This window comes from Manacus vitellinus, unplaced genomic scaffold (genome assembly GCF_001715985.3).
Source record: "Manacus vitellinus isolate BGI_N305 unplaced genomic scaffold, ASM171598v3 scaffold_5_pilon, whole genome shotgun sequence".
Taxonomy (NCBI): Eukaryota; Metazoa; Chordata; class Aves; order Passeriformes; family Pipridae; genus Manacus; species Manacus vitellinus.
The window spans coordinates 13,231,812-13,254,603 of NW_021940682.1; the positions used below are offsets into that span (position 1 = coordinate 13,231,812).

At 38.6% G+C, this 22,792-nt stretch overlaps 1 protein-coding gene across 1 annotated transcript in view; it reads left to right on the plus strand.

Moving 5' to 3' along the window:
* The window catches only part of RFX4 (regulatory factor X4), a 64,548-nt gene that overhangs the window by 6,740 nt on the left and 35,016 nt on the right, over window positions 1-22,792 (plus strand). Inside the window, exons 4-9 of the mRNA XM_029963403.1 lie at window positions 10,149-10,210; window positions 14,876-15,089; window positions 15,929-16,006; window positions 17,807-17,970; window positions 20,360-20,460; window positions 22,259-22,317. Of these exons, the coding sequence (XP_029819263.1) occupies window positions 10,149-10,210; window positions 14,876-15,089; window positions 15,929-16,006; window positions 17,807-17,970; window positions 20,360-20,460; window positions 22,259-22,317 (678 nt within the window). The remainder of the gene's footprint in view (window positions 1-10,148; window positions 10,211-14,875; window positions 15,090-15,928; window positions 16,007-17,806; window positions 17,971-20,359; window positions 20,461-22,258; window positions 22,318-22,792) is intronic.

Below are 22,792 nucleotides of genomic sequence, written 5' to 3' on the forward strand. Positions count from 1 at the left end.
TGACAGTGACATGGTATACAATATTGGCAGTTAAAGCTGAGTTGGAAGTTGAATACAAGCCAGTGTAAATACATTTACATTGTGACCTGCACTGCTTAAACAAATATATAACTTTTAAAAACAAAAGGGTAAAACATCAGTCATTGAATTTTGGAGCATGTCTAGCCCATTCTTGTAAGCATGATATGGAGATCCCTGAATTAATAATATCAAATGATATGGCAAATTCACACGGTGGAGTACAATGCCTCCAGATGTGAAAGTCTAGAAAGCATCTAGCTGCCTTTTTGTGGCATTGCAGGTACAGGCTACCAAGTTATCTTTGCACTGTGATTCCTGCTCTAGTAAGAGCCACTGTGGTTAATTCCAGATTCACAGTGGAGGTACATTCCTACCGCAGACACACCTCTGCATCATCCAGGTATGAGCAGTAAAGATCTTATGCTCTACACCACTAGCAGATGTTAATAGCTGGCTAGAAGGTTACATAAAGTTCATATTTTGGATTTTCTGGCCAGCTGAGGTTTTCCTCTCAGTGAAAAATAGGGTGACATTTAAAACTGAAATTCTAATATAGAATGTGTCACAGGTCTTTAAAACTTCTAGGCTGTGAGAAAAACAAAGTGTAGAATTTGCCACTGTTTTTGAAATGCTTGCAAGCATGAGTCTGAAGCCAATTGTCCTGCAAGATATTCTCTTTTAGTTTTTGCAGCATTTGTTCTGTAGAAGTGCTGGGTATTCAGAGGAGGAAAAATGTTCCTCGGGTAAGTGCCTGTGTAAAGAGCAGGTGAAGGAGAAGAATGTATTTAATGAGGTGACATTTGCTGTAGTGCATATTTAGGTAGGTAGTCTAGTAAGGAAAGTGTACCATGTTGTAACATTACTATGTCTGTTGTGTCTTGAAGACCTGCACAGCTCAGTAGAACCTGTGTTAGTTTTCTGTTTAAAGACAACGTGTGTGAATGAAATTGCTCGTTGTACGTATTCTTGCTACCAAGTGTTAAGTGTAGTGGCAACATTTAATTTAGGCACAGTGAGAACAACAAACAGATTTCGTGTAGACTAACACATTTGGAACATAGCTCAAGTCTACACAATGTTAATTTTGCTACTGCTAAGAACTTCTGTAAATTGTAAGGTGTAAATATTCTGAAATGATTTCATCAGAACATAAATTTACCAGGGACTTACTCCACAATTTTTTGGTATGTGGCAGTTTTGTTACGCTGTTTAATACTTCATCCTCCTCTTCTCCTGCCCCTCACACACACCCCCCTGTTCATTGGCAGGAGTATCTTGACCTAGCAGGACAGGTACAATGACTTCCATCCAAAAATCATGGCATTCCAATGTGTTCTTCGTATGCCGTCCAAGTGTTTCCCACTCCATTGCAATAAGGTTCTGAAGCAGTGATGCATGAAACCTCTTTTACCTTGTTGTGAAGAGGAAGGAAGCCACACAGAATCATCATAATACTGTCTCATACTAGTACTTCATGTGGCCATTACTTTTGCATCTGGGAACTGATGCTTCTGCACTGATGTGTCCAGGAACCTCAGACAACATTGGGACAAATATTGAGGTGAAACAGGCTTCTGCATCTTCAGAACCTGGAGCAGACCCCAGTGGTCTTTTCCAATCTATTACTCCTAAGAAAATGTACTGCACAATTATGAAGATCTGTAAGGCACACTTCCACTTCGTTCCATCAGCTTCTCCTTTGGAGCAGGTACATGGATGCAGTTTTAGCCAACAGAGTTGTTATTATGTGACTTAAATACCATCTTGGAAATGTGCATTGCATAAATGCCTTGGAGGCAGTTGAAGCAGTGCAGTAAAATAGGTGCTATTTAAGGGGTTCTGCATTTAGCTGCTGAAGCAGAGACCCCAGACATGTTTGTCCTCATTGGGAAACATCAAGAGCCCTGCAGCTGTCATGTCCTCCAGAAAAAGGAGTTAGTTGTTCTGTGAAATTGTAGACAGTTCGCCTTTCAGTAGACCACATTGAATTTATGATTCATCTTTGAACTTTAGCTCTGTGGCCAATGTTAAATATTTAGGCTTTTTCTTTAACAGACTGGCAATTTTTAGAAAGAGAGAGAGAGTTCAGCACATTAAAACAAACTGTAATAAGTAACATCCTATGTATTTTTACATACTCAGTTACATCTCGCTTAACAGAACAGTGTTGATTTCACTTTTAAAGATACCACAGGAGACATATGAAGCTTATCTGAAAGTGTTGCCTCCAGATTAAGGTTTTGTAGACAGCACTTCAGCCCATGTGGTCTTCTTAAGCCTGATATAAGTCAAATATATCCACAACAGAGCATGGCAAAGAGAAGAGACAACTTGTTCATGAACTGCTGCACTGATGAGATTTCCCTACCATCTCCTATGTTCCCTAAATCCATAGCTTTACCTAAATCTTACGTAATATCTCCATGTTTCCCTGAAGTACATTCAATCATTTCCAGGTCCCAGTCCCTACATCAAGATCTTGTTTCTTTCAGTTTTCTCACACATCTGTTGCACCTTCTTTCTACATTATTTTTGAGTCCCTCGTGTCTGCCTGTCTATTTGTCTGTCTTATTTGTTCTCCCCCCTCCATGCAGACAGCTGGGCAAGAAGCAGCACACAGGGTGGCTGATTCAGAGCAATAGAAGTGTTGACTGGTTGTCTCATGCTCATGGTTGTCCAGACAGGCAGGGCCAAATGGATCAGCTAAAACCTGAGATTTTCTTCCCTGTCTTGTCCTCAGCATTAACATCAGTATGTTCTCCCCACTCTCCAGCCATAATAGTATTTTCTATTATACTGCTGGGACATTTACACCAGGCACTTGTAATATTTCATTAGTGAAACCAAAATTGGTCCAGGGGGTGGAGAGATTAACAAAGAGACAGTAATATTTTGTAGCTTGATTTCTGAGGAAATCAGGCTAGTAGCAATTAAAGGAATAAGAAGAGCAAAGAACAGAATTACTGTATAAATAAACACCTTTAAAAAAGCAACCTGTACTCCTAAGCCACATAAAGTACATATAAAATTAAGAATACTCTAGTATGGTATGGTTATTAATGTGATATATTCTTATATGACAAAGTAGTTGTAACTTTAACTTGTTGGCCAAGATTTTAGTGTTTTACTCACCCAATTAACATGTGAAAATTACAGGCAGTTTTATTTATACTGGCATTTACCAATCTGCTATGCTATCTAGCCTGCCATAATAGTACTTGTCTGTAAAAGGCAGGACCAAGGATTCTTTTATATACCTTAGCTAAATAGTGACTAGGGAGGGCCCTGTAATTTGCTGGTTACAGCTCAGCATCAAGTTAAGACTCCAGTGTTAAGCTTCTGCTCTTACTGTAGACAGGAAAGTGTATTATATGCAACAGGATCATGATTTCACGTAAAAGTGAAGCAGAGTAAGTAAAAATGTTCCATGCAAGCAGTGAAAAGACAGGGAGGTACAGTGAGGCAGGGCAGGTATGTCACTGAGTTATTAACAATTAAATGTTGCATATGAGAACAAGCTCTCTCACAGAGAACGTGTTTAGACTGTGAATTAGTCTTCAGGCAGAAGGAGTGAAAGCCCTGTTGCTGAGGTCACTTAAAAAGGACGGCAGCCTTGTGCCCCTCAGCCCTGTGCTGCAAATGCCTTGGGCTCTGCTCCGGGATCTTGTGGATTTGGAGAGCGGTTTAAGATGTTTCCAACTGAAAGTTCCGCTGCTGCCTGCAGCAGGGAGTGCAAATGTATGGTTTGTAGGGTTTTTTTTCTGAGGAAAAAGTTAACATAAAACACCAGTGATAAGTACAGTGAGCTAAAAATTACAGTGAGGGGTGATGACTCTGACATGCCATTCTTACTGGGTTTAATTGCGAAAGCTAAATCATTCTGTTTCTGGGCCTTCAGTGAATCAAATAAAAGGCAGGAATGTTTTGAGCATTTCCAAGCCCCTCAGTAGCTATAGTGTATGGATGGGTGCCATAAGGCTCTCCTGGTTGTACCATACCACCCAGCTGTTCACTGGCAGGTTTTTGAGCTTCTCTGTCACTTTTATTTCCAACTCCGATTTTTGTTCTTATTTCTTTTTTGACCCTGTATGTACATTGTTTCCTTAATCAAGACCCCTGAAGATGTAATCTTCCTCATCTTCAGCGACTTCTCATATCCTATGTCTCCTCAGTTCCCTGCTTTAAATTTACTGTGCAGTGCTAAGTCCTCTGCCTGGCCCTGCCATACCTCGCACACAGAACAGTAAATATCTCCTGGTGAAACTTCCTTTGCATCCTCATAAAGCATTCTTCCCACAACTCCCATATGCCCCCTGGAGGTTAAATACTTTCCTCTTCGGTTTTTCTTTTTTTCTTTTGGGGCTTTCCTGATATGTCTTTTGACAAGCAATAATAAATTAATATTTGAAAGGGAAAATGAAGAACCCTGACACTTTTCAGGGTGGTTCTCCCCCAGCCTGAGGTTCCTTTACATCTCTCCAGTAGCATAAAGAGGTTTAACGTGGATGCATGCTCACATGAATTTTGTGCTTCCTGACTGTCTTTGCTGTAAGTGAAAATTAGATTCCAATAAATGCATTTCACTAAATAGAGGGCGAAGTCCACAACCGATTTGTAAGAATGGTTAGGAAAGAACTTTTTTTTCTCAATAGTTTCCTTTGCTCTGGCGAAGTACAAGCTGTACCAGCCAGATTCTCTTTTTATCATGATGCACTGTCCCTACACCCAGAAGTTTTGCCAGCAGGACTTCTGCTCCAAGCATGATTAATATTAATAGGATTTACACTTTCATGCTATCATACCATATGATTTTAATGTTATAAAAGGACAGACAAGTCTTTTATTGACACCTCTTTGATAATGACATTGTGATGGGGTTATGTTCTGATTTGTCTTTGTATTGAAATGTACACCCCAGGAAATTGCCTGTTGTTCATAAGGAGGTACTTTCCTGAAGATGTATTTTTTTTTCTTTACTCTCAATTTGCTCCTAAGTAGCCTCAATAGTAACTGGTTTAGCAAAGCCAAGTTTATTCCTAGTATTCTCTTCTGATAGACTAAAGTAGCACTTGCTTTATTATGAACAATTTCTACAATATTGAATACAAAAATAGAACTGAGGAAAAATCAATCTAAATCTGAGAATGTGCTTTCTGTTACTGAATTGAATGACTGCATCAGACTGTCAGTGCTATCTGAGCAGTGCCTGCTTTTCCTTCATCTCTTTTTAATAGCTGAGGTTCCTGACTGAAGGACAGTTGACAGCAGTGTGGCTTTTCTTCCCAAGTCAGAATCTTTTAGGCCAAGCTCCTCTGATGAGACCATAGTAACATGAGCACTGCACAAGCAAACAGTCATGCTGGTGTGGGGAATGATGATCCTACAGTGTAGTTGGAAAGGTATTTGGTCCCTTGGCTCCGCTTCACTGATCCCTTGTATTATTGCAGGTTGCTGACTATTGTCATGTTTTCCACAAGCTTGGAAAGTAAGGAAACCAGCAAACACACCTCAGTTTCTCTGGAGTGACTTTTCCTTTCTCAATGCCCTATAGGAAGGGGATTTTTAGTGGCTTTGCAAACTCAGGCATCTGGCTTCCAGTTAGGCTTTGAGCATGAAGTTGAGTGGCCTGGGCTGCTTTACCTCATGCCTTGTCAACAGGACCCCGAGGCTGTGCTTCCAGCACCGGGTCTGCCAGAGTGCAGGGATCCTGGCGCTCAGCCTTTTCCCACAGATACGTTGGGTGATGGCAGCGAGCGGGCTGGCACCAGTACAGAGCAAGGGGAGCTGTGCAAGGCTTTAGGTCTGCTTGGCTTCAGCAAGTCAGCAGCAAAAGGGGCTGCAGCTCAGCTGAGGATCTGAGTCAGAGCATTTGATGTCTGCAGTTTTATTGGGATGCAGTAAACTGTTTGATCATGCCTTAGGCTGAGTTCCATCTGGCCAGAGGAACTGCTGAAGGAGGATAGTGTTGTACATAGATGAATCTGAGGAGAGATCTCACAAGCTTCACTAAAGGGTCCAGTTCAGTCAGAGTTCCTCACAAAATCTGATCTCCATAACAGGCAGAACTGGGCACAGGCATTAGAGAAAGTGCCAGCAGGCTTTTCTGCCTTGCTTTGCAGTATCAGTTGAGATGTATCAGTGATAGAAACAAGTTCTTATCCTACAGCTAGACTGTGCCCTAACTCAAAAATTGTGAAAGTGAGTGAAGAGAAATGGGAAGGTTATTGAATCTAAACAGGCAACAGATCTGTGATCAAGAGTACATTACAGTCTTCCCTCCTGGCCATGCAAATAAGTAAGCAAGAAGTAGAGAGGGTATAGACACAGTCACAGCTCTTCTCCTTTTCTTTACATGGTTTGGTGGATTTGAGAGATATGAATTGTATTTTGTAATGGACTACTTTGATCTTTCCTTTCTCATTCTGGCAGAGTGCAGTTATTGGGTTGCAAATTAGTTTGATTTTATTTCATTACTCTATTAAGTTCTAGAAGCATGAGTAGAATTATTTCAAATAGAAAGGAACAAGTGTCATGACGAATAATGTCCCTGTAGATCAGGTGCATTGACAAAATGATTATGCCCTTTGAAAAGCAAAAATTTAAATTATTTCAGAGAAAAGCCTTTTAAAAGCCATCCTCTGCCTATTGCCCCCAGAGCAAAATTTAGTATTTTGACATAGGAGGGAAGAAAAGATGTCCCCTTCTGTTCTTACCTGCACAGACATTCTGAAAATCACATTTCAGGATTGTCTGCAAAAGGGCTAAACAAATCACCTGGTTATACCAGTCCCCTGAAAAGGTGTAAACTATATATATATATCTATGTGTTGTTCTATAATGTAATGAATTCTATCTGGCTCTTATGTGTGCAGTAGGCACTCACCAGAAGAACCGTAGAGCTGGGAAAAGATAAGACTGTTCTTAATATTATTGTTTTTATTTGAGAAAGGCATAAAAGGCCTTCTGTAGACAGAAGGTAAGATCAGGTCTTAAGCAGAGCACAGAGAAAGAGAGGGAGAACACATTAAAGTTTAGTAACTGAGAAAAATTGCAGGAGCATTGGCTTCTGAGGCTAATATAGTAGGGATAGCAGTTACTTCCATCTGAAACTCCTGATCTACATCTGTCTCAAAACCAAAAAGCCAGGTAACATAAAATAATGCCTAACAGTCAAAACTGCAATGTAATTTAGGTGAAATTTCACTTGGAAAATGTAAAACCTGTGCCTTTTTACTCAGCAGATCTTATAGGGCAGCTGGAATTTTGGTCACTTTGGAGAAGTGTGAAATGAAATTTCAGTTCCACTGAAGGACAATGGTAAAAAGGTCCGTTCACTCCAAAATTCCCTTGGATACCACCCATGAGATCTTTTTACCACTGCTTCTGTTGAGAAGCCAGAGCTTCTGTGAGAAAAGGGACTGGGCTCCATTCAGAAAGCAGCTCAGACTGTATGATCTGGTCTTGATTCATTTGCTTGTTCAACTTCACTGCAGTGATGAAAAGTGATGAAAGGAAAATGACCCAACTTGGTTTTCAGATCCAAACCTGAATTTTCATGTCTGACAATTAGGATCCCCTTCCCTCCCCATAAGATTGAAAACTTAACTCATTTCCTCTGTAGGTCTTTAAAAATCAATAAACATTAAACCTATGATGACATATTTTATAGAGTGACTTTTCAGGCTGAAAATGATTTAAAAATCAACATTTTGGACCCTTTGCTTTTTCTGTTGATTTCAGCACACAGTGAACTCCACTTTGTCTTGCCTTTACCAGTATCGTTGCACAGGGATTTGCATAAACATAGCTTAATATAAACATCTGTATGAACAGATAGTTCTCTTAGTACTTGACTTGTTTTATTCAGAACACAAACATTAATACCCATGCATTTTGTACAAGCAGCTAGGTATGAGTATGCCATGTTATACATATTTTACATATTCAGCATTACATAAAAAAAGTCCTGACTTTTTTTTTTCAGAGGTTTGCTAGATTATTCTCTCTTTTTTTTTAATTATTGATAAATGATATTTTAAATGATGCATACTTTTTAGATGTATTCTGAAAGGTGTATCTCATTTAAAATTAACTGGATTTAAAAAAGAAACAAACAAAGAAAAGAAAAAGAGATCATCTGATCAACTACTTCATTATTCTTCTCTTTTCCTTATCACCTCTGCTCTGGTATGTAGAAATTGGCTGATTTATTTAAATCCCAGGAACTCACATGACATATGGTTCATGAAGTAGCATTTACAGTGTGCATTGTAACACTTCATTGCCACTAGAAAGACTTGAAAGTAATATGGGTTCATCCCGTTCAGAAAAAAAAGATAGAGTTAATATTAACTAATATTCAGTTAAATGCTGAAAAATCAATTTTTGGAGAGGAATAGTATTTTCTGAATGGCAATTGCCACCAAAAAAAAACCCTACCCAAAAAAAACCTAAACCAACCCTAAAAAAATCCCCTAGCCCAAAAAAACCATCCTCAGAAAGTAGTTCTTCAACACTGCCTTTTTTCCCACAGCCTTGTGGAGCCCCCAACCCTGTCTGCAGAAAATGAAAGAGAGAGGGGTGGGATTAATGTGTAATTAAAGGGAATTTGGAAGGCTGAGATGTTGCGGAATGTTAGATCAGTAGCTGGAACAGCATGTGGTGTTCTTTAGGCAGGCTTCATTGAATCCATACAAAAAAAGAAAGAAGGGCTGCTTGCCTGTCTGCTCATTTATCAAACAGCTAGGCTGAACTTTCACAGCTCCACAAAAGTGTTTTACTGTTTGCTGAAGTTTTGCTCCAGAAATTAAAGCTGAACAACCTAGTGACTCCGAGTCTATGCTGCATTTTTGACATCAGCCATGTCTTGAAAAGCTCTTGGAAACCAACACAGGTCAATTTTTACATGATACAAAGGGAAGATGATTATACCTTTTGCTAAAAAAAAATAAAAATTACTGAAGAAATGGTCAAATATGTGACATTGTAATGTCTTTATTTATGTAGCACCTTTTGATCCAAATACGTGTTCCAACGCTTTCAGTCATCAATCAGGATTAAATATTTATCACTGTGGTAAAATGGTTAATGGAGAAAAAAAATCTGTATTATCTAATCAATATAAATTGATTTTTTCTAGTTGAGCAGTTATATTCCATCTTGTGTGTTTGTTTTTCTTTAATCTTAGTTGGTGTTCCCACTCAAAGAGGAAGCATTTAGCAATTTAAATAATGAAAGCACAATTAAAATGGATTACAAATTTTAAAAGGAAGAAATTCCTTTGCAAGTGATTCTTCAAAGCTTGTTGCAGTCTTTCTTGCATGACTGTTCTCGCAGAAAAATTTTTCTCCTACTTCAGACCACACTGAGAATCAGGTTCAATCCTGTGAGGTGCTGAGCACCTCCTTTCCAGCAGCTGCAGTAAAGCTTTTTCATCAGGATTAGCCTGGTTGATAGAGGCTCTGATGACTGAAGGCACAATCTACATTCATTAATCTATTTCCTTAAATGCAACTGGCACTAAAGTTTTGTTTTACAGTAGCAATGTTCTTTTAATATCTGCTGACAGACTAGAGTCTGGATTCTTGATAGTACCCTGCTGTTTCTGAGATGCACTTGTTTTCCATAGGAGATTAATTGATTACAAGTATCTTTACAAATGTCACTGAGAATCTTTCTTGGTAGAAATGGTGCCCCTGTCAAATACCAAAATCTTTTCGGAGAATCATCTGTCAGAAAAAGAAGAGTTTAATGGCAGGTTTGTGAAGGTCCATAGAGAACTTTGTTGATCCTGCAAGCTGACAAATAAACAGTAGGCCAATTCTCATTACAATCCTCCTTATTTTAGAGGCAGAACCAATCTGAGATTTTTAAGGAAATATCTTCTATTCCTGTAACATCTGAAAGTATTTAAATTAATGGGAGTTAATGGAGTTATATTGAAGTTTAAAGTCTCTTTCCCCTCTTTCAGTAATGGAAAAAATAAAAAGCTTTATTTCTGATTTCTCCTGCCATGTATTTTGCTGACATTGCTGTACAGTTTTTCTGCTTTCGTATCTTAAAAGTCCATATTAAATTAATAAATGTGCTTTTCCATTTTTCTTAATATCAGTTCTATTTATTTGCAGATAATAAGACAACAGTTTCCACAGCTAACAACAAGAAGACTTGGAACCAGAGGCCAATCAAAGTAAGCAGTGTATGGTATCATTATCACCTTGCACAGGGCCCTATCTGGCTCTTGCTTTACTGAATAGAATAGTAAAAGAACAGGGAATAATTTGTCCAGTTGGGGACTTAAAATCAACTTTGATGGAGGTTTCATTGTAATCTTTACACTGTCTTATTGATTCAGCAGTGATCCTGCAAAGGTGGTCTAATGGAGGCCTTTTACTGATTTCATCAGCGATATTTTCCATGTTGTTCCTATACTGTTTTTCATCTCAACTCACTTTACACAACGTAAAGAACATTTACATCCAGGAGTACTGGAACTACTGTTGGAGGCTGGGAAATGACAGCAGGTTAGCATCATGCTTCTGTTTAGAGGACCAGTGTCAGAATGCTGTCTAGAATGTAGGTAGGAACATGCATTGGCCTAAAATGGAATTGTCCACACACCTGTATTTAACCTCCATTTTGTCTGTGTAATGAAATCCAGCATACCTTTAAGTGATCAAGGAATTAAACTCATTGCCTTACTCAAAAGATTATACTTCCTGAAAACAGTTCATCCTAATTCCAGAATGAGAAACTGATTCTGAATGAAGTATGCACTACCTTGACTCTTTCCAATTGTTGACAAGATGTGATTCTATCAATTTATGAAGATGATACAGTGATGTTTTTATACTGTTTTTCTGCTTGTGGACTCCATGAAATTTTTCTAGTGGAGCTTTGAATATTTTTTTGGCAAATGTCATGCCTGAAAAATAATAATAACTTCTTTTCTTGATTAACCTTCACAGAATCCTACAGGGTAGCATAAGAGCAGTGTCTGTAGTTCACAGAAAACTGTGGAGAAGAAAATGAAAATCTGAGATGGTGTGTTTGCAAAGTTTGGTTGCTAAAGTTTCCCTTTCATGACAGAGCCTATAAATATAATATTCCTAAATGCTGAGAAAGAAATATGCTATTAGAATTGAACTTATATACTCAAGTTAGAATGACCCACTCTTTAAAGGAAAAGAAAAACTAAGATGCTAAAAGAAATGTCATTAAAAATAGCTCTACTCTGCTCTTCTAAGTTATCCCTGCCAAGATGTATCTCTTTGATGGGACAAATGTCCTTTCCCCCAGCTTGATATTTTCTTAGTTTCTATAACTAAGCTTTCTTTCTCTAGAGCAGACATAATAAAGCAGCTAATTGAAGATCTGAAATCCATTCCCAAATGCAAATTCAGAGTTAGTGTAACATCAGCCACCAAAAATCTCTCAGGTGGAAATTCTGGGTTAGTGCAACAGCATATTAGGAAAACATGATAGGTCCAGAATCAGAGGATTAGGGTTTAGCACTGAATATAAGTTTCATGGAGGCTCATAGTGACAGTGTGCATAAGTTGCTTTATGGATTCATATGAAAGTACCCACTGTCAGTCTTCATATCCCTCTGACATCAGCTACAACTTTGTTATTTGTCTTCCCATTTAATGAAAGGAGTGAGCACTGCTGTATTTCCAAACTGGAGCTCCACCTGCAGCTCCAGGAGTCTCTCAGAGGAGCAAAACACTCCTGATCTGCTGACTGAAGGTGTCTTGCACCTCCAAAAGCTGTCTCTTTACTCTCAATGAGGCTAAAAATCAATGAGACTTAATATCTCTTGCATAATTTCCCCCTAATCTGTCTGCCTGTCAGAGCAGCTTTCAGGTCACATACTCTTTTCATACCACTTTTGCAACTGTTCTGCTCCCTATATAGCAAATAAGAAGAGGTTTCTGTTACACAGAGAAACTACATGCGTGCTGTACTTCTTTAGGATAAATACACTCTGTGGTAGACCCAGCACAGCTGTAACTGAGCTCTGGTTTTGTTTTCAGAAATCTGACTACTTTCCAATTAAGTGTTATGTAAAGAAATTACTTTAGACATTAACACTTCAGTTCCTTTATCACCAACTGTGCTGACCGATTGCTGCCAGTATGACTTTCATTCTACTTCCCTGCTACTGCCAAAGGAAGTTCTGCCATAGAAGTGGTTAAGATTATCTGACTTCACACTGTTCTGCCTTCAGTCTTTTTATAGCACGGCTGCCTTGTAACATTACAAAGTTCAGAGCTACAATGGTGCTATACTCCTGGCCATCAGTTGTGAGCCTTTCTTCCTTGCAGCTGGGTTTATTGATGTAAGCATGCAGCTGTTCTCTATCTTGCTGAGCTTAAATACAGTTCCACCACAGGTGAGCCATGAGAAGGCAGCTAAACATAAAAGCCAATTTCTTTCTGTACTGCAGTCTGAAACTCTTCCATTACACACACAAGATGTTAGTTAAACCTATGAAAGCTACATGGTTTGAAGGGAATTTTGCTTCTTTCTTTAAAGGAGTACTGCATGAGGGGAAAAAGCATTCCACAAAAGAGATTGTGTTGTCTCCATGTTATTATTCTGCATATCAAAGTTTCAAGCCCTGTTTATTGGATTAAGTTGTTTTGGGTTTTTTTGCTGGTTTTGTTTTTCTGATAGAAATACACAAAAGTGCTTGAAAAAGACTCTGTGTAAACTACTCCAGTGAGCTTTGGTCATTTGGGATGGTAAAATTACTGAAGGAAGAATCTATCTAGAAAACTTTTGGAGTAAATTTGGCTATTGCTGTCTATATGACTTTGAAGCCACACAGAGAACTTGGCAGTAGTTTACTGCCAAGTGCAATATATCAGGAATTAAATAATGCACAGTGAAACTTTACTACATTTTTCAGACTTTTTTTTTTGACTGATTTAAGACCAAACTTGATATGAGACTGACCTCTGTTTAAATTATACAAACCTCTCAGTCAGTCTAGAAATTTAGCAGTCCTGTTTGCTCTCACTTCTTCCCTCTGCCCCTCCTTCCCTCAGCAATTTTTTGGTGCTACCTCCCTGCAGCATTTCCTTTTGGCTTCCCCTGCCCCAGGTGTAGCATGCAGGACATACAGAAGTTTTATGGCTCATATATGCAGTGTATGCATGGCAGCTCCAGGGACCAAACTGGGGTGTTACTGTTCAAGCTAAAAAGCCAAACTTCTCTAGCTGCTGTCATAACCCCAGTGTTAGCACAAACTTGCCATTAGTTATCTGTGACAGGTCACAAGCCGCCTGGAGCCTGGTTTCTGGTGTAGGATGCATGTTTTGACCTAAGCTCTGATGTCCATATTTGGAGCCAATAGTGTGGCTTTCTAAGGTGTTGAAGTCAGGAAGTCCCTCTCACAGCATGTCAATTTAATGTTTTAATAAATTTCACTTGGATTATTCAATACTGAGTTCAAAATAGCTTTTATTTTTAAAGGAAAATATGGAATGTCCTCAGTGAGCATGGCAAGGGCATCATGTACTAGAAGTTTGCTACAACTCCCCGGGCCTCCTCTCAGCCTGTCTGTGCTGGTAGACAAGACTAGATTTCTAGCTCTTTGCCACCATTTTCTGATGGGTATTATGACATGCACTGATCTGTGGGTGAGTGACTATGGCTGAAAAAAGGAAAAAAAGTCACCCGAGTTAGTTTAAACCACCGTCACTTAGATGTTACTCTTTCTTTAATTTAATTGATGAGCTTTGTAGAGCCAGCCAATTTGCCTAAAGCAAATTTGTGTCTACTGAAGTGAACAGGTCTGATGGCAGAACTCTGAAAAAGTAACTGACTGGAGAGTAACAAACATCCAGAGATTATAACTTCTGGTGCCATCATAGTGGGATCCAGAAGACAATGTCTTACTGTGATCTGATAGGTATAAGGAGAAAAGCAGAGGATCACTGAAAATTCTGTCTAGGAAATTAGGCTGATGCAAAAGTATACCAGCAATACAATCTTGTGATGCCTTTTGCAATCATTACAAATCTAGCTGATGGGTTAGTGGTTCCTGAAGCTGAGAAGCTGAAATAAATTTAGGAAATTATGGAATGACTAAGATTACCTTTGATGCTTTGATGCAAGAGTTTTACTTGATAATCACTACTTCCATCAGCACCTATAATAAAGCTGAGTTGTAGCATAAACTTGTGCCATAAGACTACCAATCCATTTTTGTTGCACAGCCACACTGTGTAATTCCCACTGTGGTCTGCTGAGACAGTTAGTGTTGTATAGCTACTCACCTAAGCCTAGTGCTGATGTAGGGTATGAAGGAAATAATTTGAACTGTACATTTCCTACCATCCATTGCTTTCCAGCACAAGACTTTCTCCTCCTCTTTTCTTTGAGGTGTTTTCAGTTTTTGAAATACTTCTGATCAACTCATTTGCAATAAAGACTCACACTTTTCAGGGACCAAAACAGCCCTCAACAGTCTGAGAATCAGGGAACTGAAATAACAACAGAAGGGCCAGTCCAGAGGGTCTGTACTTCTGCTTATTGCTGAACTAAAGGAGCAGCTGCACAGCAGAGCTCTGCCAACAAACAGCTTTAAGACATTTTTTTTTTTAACTAAGAAGAAAAAAATGGAATTTCTTTCTTTCTTGCCCTGCAACAGAATCACAAAGAATGAAAATAAGTAAGCTCAATATATTACCACAATGTTCTGCTGCTGCATCAATAATTGTTACTAATATGTAAACTATTGCCCATTCTGTTTTGCTGTAGAAATTATCAATTTCTCTTGTCTCCATTTATTTTTTTCAAACTTTCAAACAATCCACTTTATAAAATATACATCTCTATGTATCAGGTACCATTATTACGGAATTGCAGTGAAAGAAAACTCCCAGTATTACGATGTGATGTATTCTAAAAAAGGAGCAGCTTGGGTCAACGAAACAGGAAAAAAAGAAGTAACCAAACAGACAGTGGCGTATTCACCACGATCCAAACTGGGAACATTACTGCCAGAGTTTCCAAATGTCAAAGATCTAAATCTGCCAGCCAGTCTGCCAGAGGAGAAGGTAACACTTTGGAAATCTTTTCTCAGCTTGTCTTGAGTTTTTTTTCTCTGCTCTGGATGAAAGCTTTGTCTACTATATAAAGACTTTAAATTAGAGTAAGTTTAATAATGCTTTGACTTGATTTATGGAGGACTGAATTACTTCATCTAATAGGAAGAAATATCTTCCCTTAAAATAGGCAGCCGACACTACCAGCTGTACAATATTTCTAAAGCCCATGCACACTCTTTTAAAACTTACATTACATACAGCAGGTGAGGTTTGAGGGCAACTTCTTAAATACATTATAGCTCTCTAATCTGTGAACACATTTGGTGGCAAACTGAACAACAGTTCTGATGCTTTCTTGAGCAGAGAGAGACTTAGTGCATTTCTTATCCTTCTAGACTAGAAATTAAGAGAATCCTATCTGCACACATGACAAAAATGCTCTGGCTTCTCTTGGCTGAGCTTGCTAGTTTTCTGGTTCTATTCATATGTGTAGTATCAATGTAAAGTGGACAAAAGAATAGGGTTTTATAGTTCTTTATGTCCTAATTAGAGCCACATTCTCGTCTTTGATCTCACTGAGGCTTTTTGCTCCTCTTACATTTGAAGAATCCCCATTGACATAGAAAAATTCATGAATTCAAAGGGAGAATTTACTTTTAAGAAGAAAACTCATTTTACAGCTAATATAACTAATCTAACCAGACGCTAACTGATTTCATTATTTTTGCAGTTGTGCATAGGTAAGATAAGAAAAAACTTACTTTTTCTATGCTCTGTATTCTGGTTTTTTAAAAGCAGATTTCCTAAAATAGAATGATCTTTTGTGTGTCTCCCTCATTCTTTTTCAGGTTTCTACCTTTATTATGATGTATAGGACTCACTGTCAGAGGATACTAGACACTGTAATAAGAGCAAACTTTGATGAGGTATGGTTACAGTTGTAGTTTAATGATTACACATAAGGTATTAATGGATCTGAGACTTTCGTGTGTGATATTACAGACTTACAGTTCTGTGCTGGTTGATCCTTTTTATGAGAAATGCACAGTAGCTATACTTGAGTATATACTCTGTGAGCGATAGAACTAAATCTCACTTTTAAAGCTGTGTGAGTTGGAGGAACAAAAGCAATGGAAATGTTTTTGTCCCTTTGTTCTCCAGTAGGATTAAGGTAGCAATATCCCCTTACAAGACATGGGACAATCCACAACTCAAGAACTGTTTCCACCACAGCTTTTCGATGCATTTTGTTGGGACTGAGCAGTTTGAAGGAATTCCTCTCAATGTTCAGTACAGACCCAGGTCAGGTGTCACAGCCAAAACAGTGGGCTCTGCTGGTCTGTTAACAATGATACAGAGTGGTGGGGGGCTTACAGCCTCCCAGGTATCCCAGAAAGCTATAGCTGAAGTGTCCAGTTGCTCAGCTGTACTGAAGCGCAGCTAGGAACGCACACACTGCTCAGCAGCTGATACCATCTGTTAGAGGTGGATAAGGTTTGTACCTATTGCATATCTGACTTAATCTGAGGGGTTTCTGGCAGTTCATGCAGACAACTTTATAATTAGAGCTGAAAAATTCAAATGTTAATGGGATACAAGCAGTTTTATATTACGTGGGAAGAAGGCTTCTAAGCCAGGAAAGCAAATCTGACTGTAGAGATGCTGAGGACCTGATTTAAATATGACATTCAGGTCCTGGAAGAAAATATCAAAGGAAATAGGTCTTTTGACTTTGTCTTCTGAACAACAGGAAGAAATTCCCTGCTTTTCTTCCTCTCATTGTTTAATTCTCACAATCTTCTGGTTTAAATCTGTTTTTGCCCTGTTGTACCCAGTCTAGAAGTTCCCTGTGAGAAAAATATGTGATACATATTCAGGAAATTTGACTGGGTGAGTCTCAGAATACTTTCTTAAGAGCAGGATGCTGTATTTTGTTAGGCAATCTGTTTATCAGGATCAGTGGTGGGGAAGGGGCTGAGCAGCAACAATACATAAATGGCAAATATTCTTTTCTGTACCTGGTGTGGTTATTTACTTCACTACAGATTGCATGCAGGTTATCATTCATGAATGCTGGTGTTCTGACCTCTGTGGAACTGATCCTACCATTCTCTGAATAACACCTTTATTTCCTAAATTAAATTTTTCAGAGGTTTATTTTGTTGCGTCCTAAATCTCCTCCCTATTTTTTTTGCCTTTCTCCATTTTTATTTCTCTTTCCTTCATATTGGAGGAAAGGAGAAATCCAGAAGTGTAGTGCTTCTTTCCAAAATGAAGAAAATGGTGTATTGACCCCTTTAAGCCATGTGCTATCCTCCTCTCCCTCACTACACCAAACCGTAGATTGCATTCCTTTGTATACAGGGTCAGAGAGCAAAGAGAGAGAAAAAGGCTTGACATGTGGAAGCCAAAGAGTTACACTCACCAGCCACTGATGGAAGGTAAAAATATGGTGGTTCCCATGGGTCTCTCTGCTGTAGTAACACAAAGACACCCAGTAACCAACTCAGAGTGTCTCCTCACCCTTTGGTTGATTCTTCCACTGAGTGCTGTGTTACAGTATGAGCCTGTCTAGTTAAGAAATATGCCTTGCCTGTGTGGCACACTATCATACCAGCTCTGGGGCTAAAACAAATGCTATGTAAGCAGGATCATTTCAAGAGAGGGGTACTTGTGGCCTTTGATTATTTTAATTTAAACATCCCTGCTTCTTCTCATGATTGCAGGTTCAAAGTTTTCTTCTGCACTTTTGGCAAGGGATGCCTCCTCATATGCTGCCTGTATTGGGTTCTTCAACTGTAGTGAATATAGTGGGAGTTTGTGATTCAATTCTGTACAAGGCAATTTCTGGAGTTTTGATGCCAACAGTACTACAAGCCTTACCTGACAGGTCAGTATAGCTCACAGCACTGACCCCTTCTAGCTCAGCTGTCTTTGTTGCATGTGTTTTCTTCAAGAATGACAGCAGTTCTCAGAAAGCTGCTTGCTGCCACCCATTTTCTGAGTTTAAATCACAGTGTCAATTGAAAGAAGTTGAAGAGCTTACATGTTCCTCAAGAAATGTTCAGATTTTAACAAGGCTTGTATTATAAAAAGCTTGGAGGGTTGGGAGTTTTTATGGGATGAAGGATACCATCTTCTTGGTTTCTTAACATTCAACTGATAGTTTTGTCCCAGCTTTCAGGGAATGTCGGAAGTCTGCAGGTTGCAGAGTACCACACTGTCTTCTGAAAATTTCTGACACTTTTCTTCTAGTCTGTGAAAACAACATAACTGTTCTGGATCATCATGACAAGAGAAGGTGGCCTGACCACTCTGTTTGTAAATATTCACATGCATATTCAGGCACTGCAACCTAAGCATTTGTCTCTGTATACAGTCTAGAAATCCAACTGTTATTCTGCTTGCCAGGAATATAAAACATTAAGACCATACTTGTGAAACCTTGAAGAAGCTGATTTAATTTTAATACTATTCTATGAAGAACAGAAGCATTATTTGCTTAGGATCACTTTATTTAATAAGTATTTGCCTCTGTTGTTTCAAAGCTAAATTCACTTTTCCAATCCATGCAATAGATTTCAGCTGTTCGCTTCCTACCAGGAATTCACATGAGTCCAAGAAGTCTTGTTTATATAGGTGAAGCAGGACAGAGATCAACAGTCCACAGCAAAAAGTATAGTCATTGAGTGCAATCAATATGTCTCTCCCTTTGTTTTTCCTAATATGAGTATCAGGAAGCTATTTTTCTAGATATATCTGTACATCTTTAGTATTGTTTGACTGATGCGGTCCTGGTGCGGAGAAATTTGTTAAGAATATTGCTCTAGGAGTTTCTTATTGATGCTGTGTATTTAGCCCCCAAGATCTTAAAGTGTCTCTAATCATGGAAAATGTTTTCAGGATGTTGTTCTGCTCCCCTGTGTGCTTTTCATGACTGCTAAAGTACAGAATTACAGGCAAGGTATTTTTTACACAAGAAATCTCTTATAAGCATGGGCTTTTTTTGATAAGACATGTACATTTTTAAAGGCTTTCCTTCCCCCCAGCCCCCCCCAAATCTATTTCACTGGAAGGATTAAACAGAACAGCAGTCCTTTTCTCAAGCTGCTTAGTTCTTTCATAGCAAATAAGGAGAGACTTGAGTGTGAATATAGACTTTTGTAATGCATATAAAGGGCCAGATTGTGGCTATTAAGCCATAGCCTGCACTGGAGGGGGTGAAGAAGGGTCTCATTGCAATGGAAGCTCCTGAAGGAAATCTTGCTGACTCAGCCAGAATCCTCTGAGATACTTCCTGGGAACAAATTCTGGCTATCCAGAAAAGCCACTTTTTAGTGAGCACAACAGTTGTCATCCATCCCTTTTCCTCTTTAGCTGTCTTTGTGGAGCAGAGCAGGCCTATGGCCATGTTTATTTTACCACATCTCAGTGCAGTGTGTTAGGAGTACAAACAGAAAAAGCTTCCTAGTTGAAAGAGGAAAGTTCCTTGTACCTGTCCTCTCTCTCTCTCATTTGTGTATCTCTGCTATTGCTACAGGCAGTTCAGCTTTGTCTGTCAGATCCAGCTGTTAGGGTCCCCTGCACAACACTGCAGCTCTTCCTGGAAACAGACATTTTATACTGAGGATTCCAAGAAGAAGCGCAGAATGGATCTCCTATCAAGTTTAACAGGAAATGATGGAACCATCAGGAGTGGGTAGCAAGGGAGAAGGGAGAAATCTCACTTGTCTGGGAAAGTTCCAGTCCTGCGCAGAGCTAAGCAGGCAGTCCTGCTCCACCCCCATTTCCCCCACCTGTGTGGGCTTGGCCTGAAAATTCCTCCCCTCCATCATAATCCCCACTCACTGGTTCTGGCCTGCAGCATAGCTGATTGTTGCTCCACTTGAACACCCCTGTATACATCTGTATAAATCTGGGCACAGCTGAGCAGAAACCCAAAGCTCGATTTATTGTCTTCTTTAAATGGTTGTGATTTTATATTTGTACAGAGTATGAATGATTGTATTTCAAGTAGGAATACTGTTTGTAAGTATCAAAGTGGTGCCACACAGAGACTTTCATTCTTTGTGAGGTTTTGAACATGGTGGTATGTTTTGCTTTTGCTGCAAAGTTTTCAACAGTTTCAGAAGTTTTTCTTCATGCCTACAAACTAAGATATGTTAACAACTCTGCATAATAATGAGTTGCAAATAAATGACTCATGGTCCCACACATTCAGATTTTATAGTATAATGCACAGAGTAAATGTGTTCTGATGCAGTGATTCCTTTTTGCAGTTTGACGCAGGTGATCCGAAAGTTTGCAAAGCAACTGGATGAGTGGCTGAAAGTAGCTCTCCATGATTTGCCAGAAAACCTACGAAATATCAAATTTGAATGTATGTATTGCTCAATCTCTCTCCTTTTAAACTAGGATGTACAGTGTTTATTGATTACAAATTAATTGCAAGTGAGACTAGTGCTCTTTTAGGAACCTGTCATCATTATAAATCTTGCATTCACTTACACTCTTCACTTGTTCATGAGAACCAATCTCATTTAGCGAAAGAAGACACTGCTCAAAATGAGAATTTCTTTTCCTTTCTTGTGGATTCTGATAAGAAATTAATTTTGTTTATAGTAAGCAAACATTAGGGATGATATTAGGCAAAGAAAATTATTAAACAAACCTTTAGGCAAGCGGAATTTGAATACAGCTTGAGGCCCTTACTCGAAAAAGTGCCAGAGTTAAAAATGAAGGAGATCAAATTACCCTGTCACCACAGGAAAGGGCACTAGTCCTTTTCAGACGTGCTTTGTAGATGCCTGCAGTGCACATCACCTATTGATAAAGCCTGCTTTATTTCACGGCTCTCAATTCTTTGCCTTTCATGAGCACTAAATTCCACACCACAAAGTTAAAAGAAAAAAAAAAACTAATTTAGGAGAAGGATTAACTATTTTGATCAGCGTGGAAAATTAGGTGTATATTTTACTGAGAACAGTCAGAATGAAAGTTGGAACAACTGATTTTAGGGGGTTTTGGATTGTTTACTGATTTGTTTAAAAATTAAACAAAATCGGAGCTGAGAATATGCTTTACCACATCTTTACCAGTTCAAAAATGTTGAGAATCTTCAGTAGCAAAATCTTTTCCAATCTTATAGGTAGAGAGAAAGAGTTGGACGATGTACTCTCTAGTCATTCTCAGTCTCTGTTCTTTAACTGCCTCTTTGTACAGTACAGAGGGAAAATACTCTGTGGCCACATCTAATATCTCTTTGGATATACCTGAAAGTCTGGTGATTTTGATATAAGGAAAATATTGTGTGCATCCTGCCTTTTACATGAGTCTTTGTTGCTTCTGCAATTGTTTCCTCCTCATCAGAATTGGTGATAGTGTACACAGCCAATGGAGGTACTGAAAGGAGTGACTGCAAGCTTTGGTAATGTTTGCAGTTCCAGACTCAGAGATTACAGACAAAATATGCACAAACCAACATTTTATAAGTTCATTTTCCAAGTATAGAAAATATTGTAATACAAGGTCTGTATTGCTTGCAAAGAGCTAAAATAGGAGCAGAGGACTGGCAAGTACCTCCTGAGGCATTTTAGTCCATAATGTATTAGCATATCATGCAACCACTTTCAGAAACTTTGATCAAATTCTACCTGAAACTGTATCAGAGTTTAGCTCCTACTACTTCAGTCAAAAGACTCCTCCAAAACTTGTTTGCATTAAGATTTAGCAACCTTTTCTCATTTCCACACATAAGGTAGCTATTGATATTTTATGCCCACTTCTTGCACCAACATTTGTCTTCCCATTAAATAGTTCTTTCTGGTCTTCAGTTCCTTTGTGTAGCAAGAGAAAATTTGCCATGCTGAAAAAGCAAAGCACTCCTATTGTCCTCTATGTTTCTCTTGTCACCTCATTATTCACAGCATCTATAAATCATGGCTTGCAATATGCCTCTGTAAAACTGATTGAGCATCCAGATTTAAGGTTTTAGGTCAAGGTTTAAATTAAGTGAAAACTGGGTTATTTGAGTGAATTTTATATGGCCACAATTTTATATAGGAAACTGGATCTTGTTTAGTTTTATTTTATTTTGTTCTCATTTTAATTTAATACTTTCAGGAATAATTTTCTTTATTTAGCACAGTATGTAAATATGCATCTCTTCTTTCCTGCAGTGTCCAGAAGATTCTCACAAATACTCCGGCGACAGACTTCACTAAATCATCTCTGCCAAGTAAATATTTCAGTTACCCAAGTTTGATGAATGCCATTTTTACTGACTTTTCAAATAATTTTATGAATTGACAGGTTGGACTTTACTCAAAGAGGAGATCATGTTAGCAGTTTGTGTCCAATATTTATTGTGACCATCTTTACAAAACCAAAAAGTAATCAGTGAAAAATGCTTTTCTAGACAACTGGCAACTCTTGATTATTAAATCCAGCAGGGCATTTTCATGAAAAAAAATTATTATTTGATTTGAAGAGATGGTTCATTTCCAGTAAGTAAATATGAGACATGTCATTGCTTTCAGAGCAGTGTGTATTAGGCCAATTGCAAAGCAAGAAAAATTTCTACCTGCCCAACAATAAACTTCAAGTCTAATTGTGATTACAAATCAAATGCAAATTGGGAAAAACAAAACAGCTGAACCACTGGGCTTTTAAATAGACAGGGTCATGTAACCATAGCAAGTGAATATAGAAAC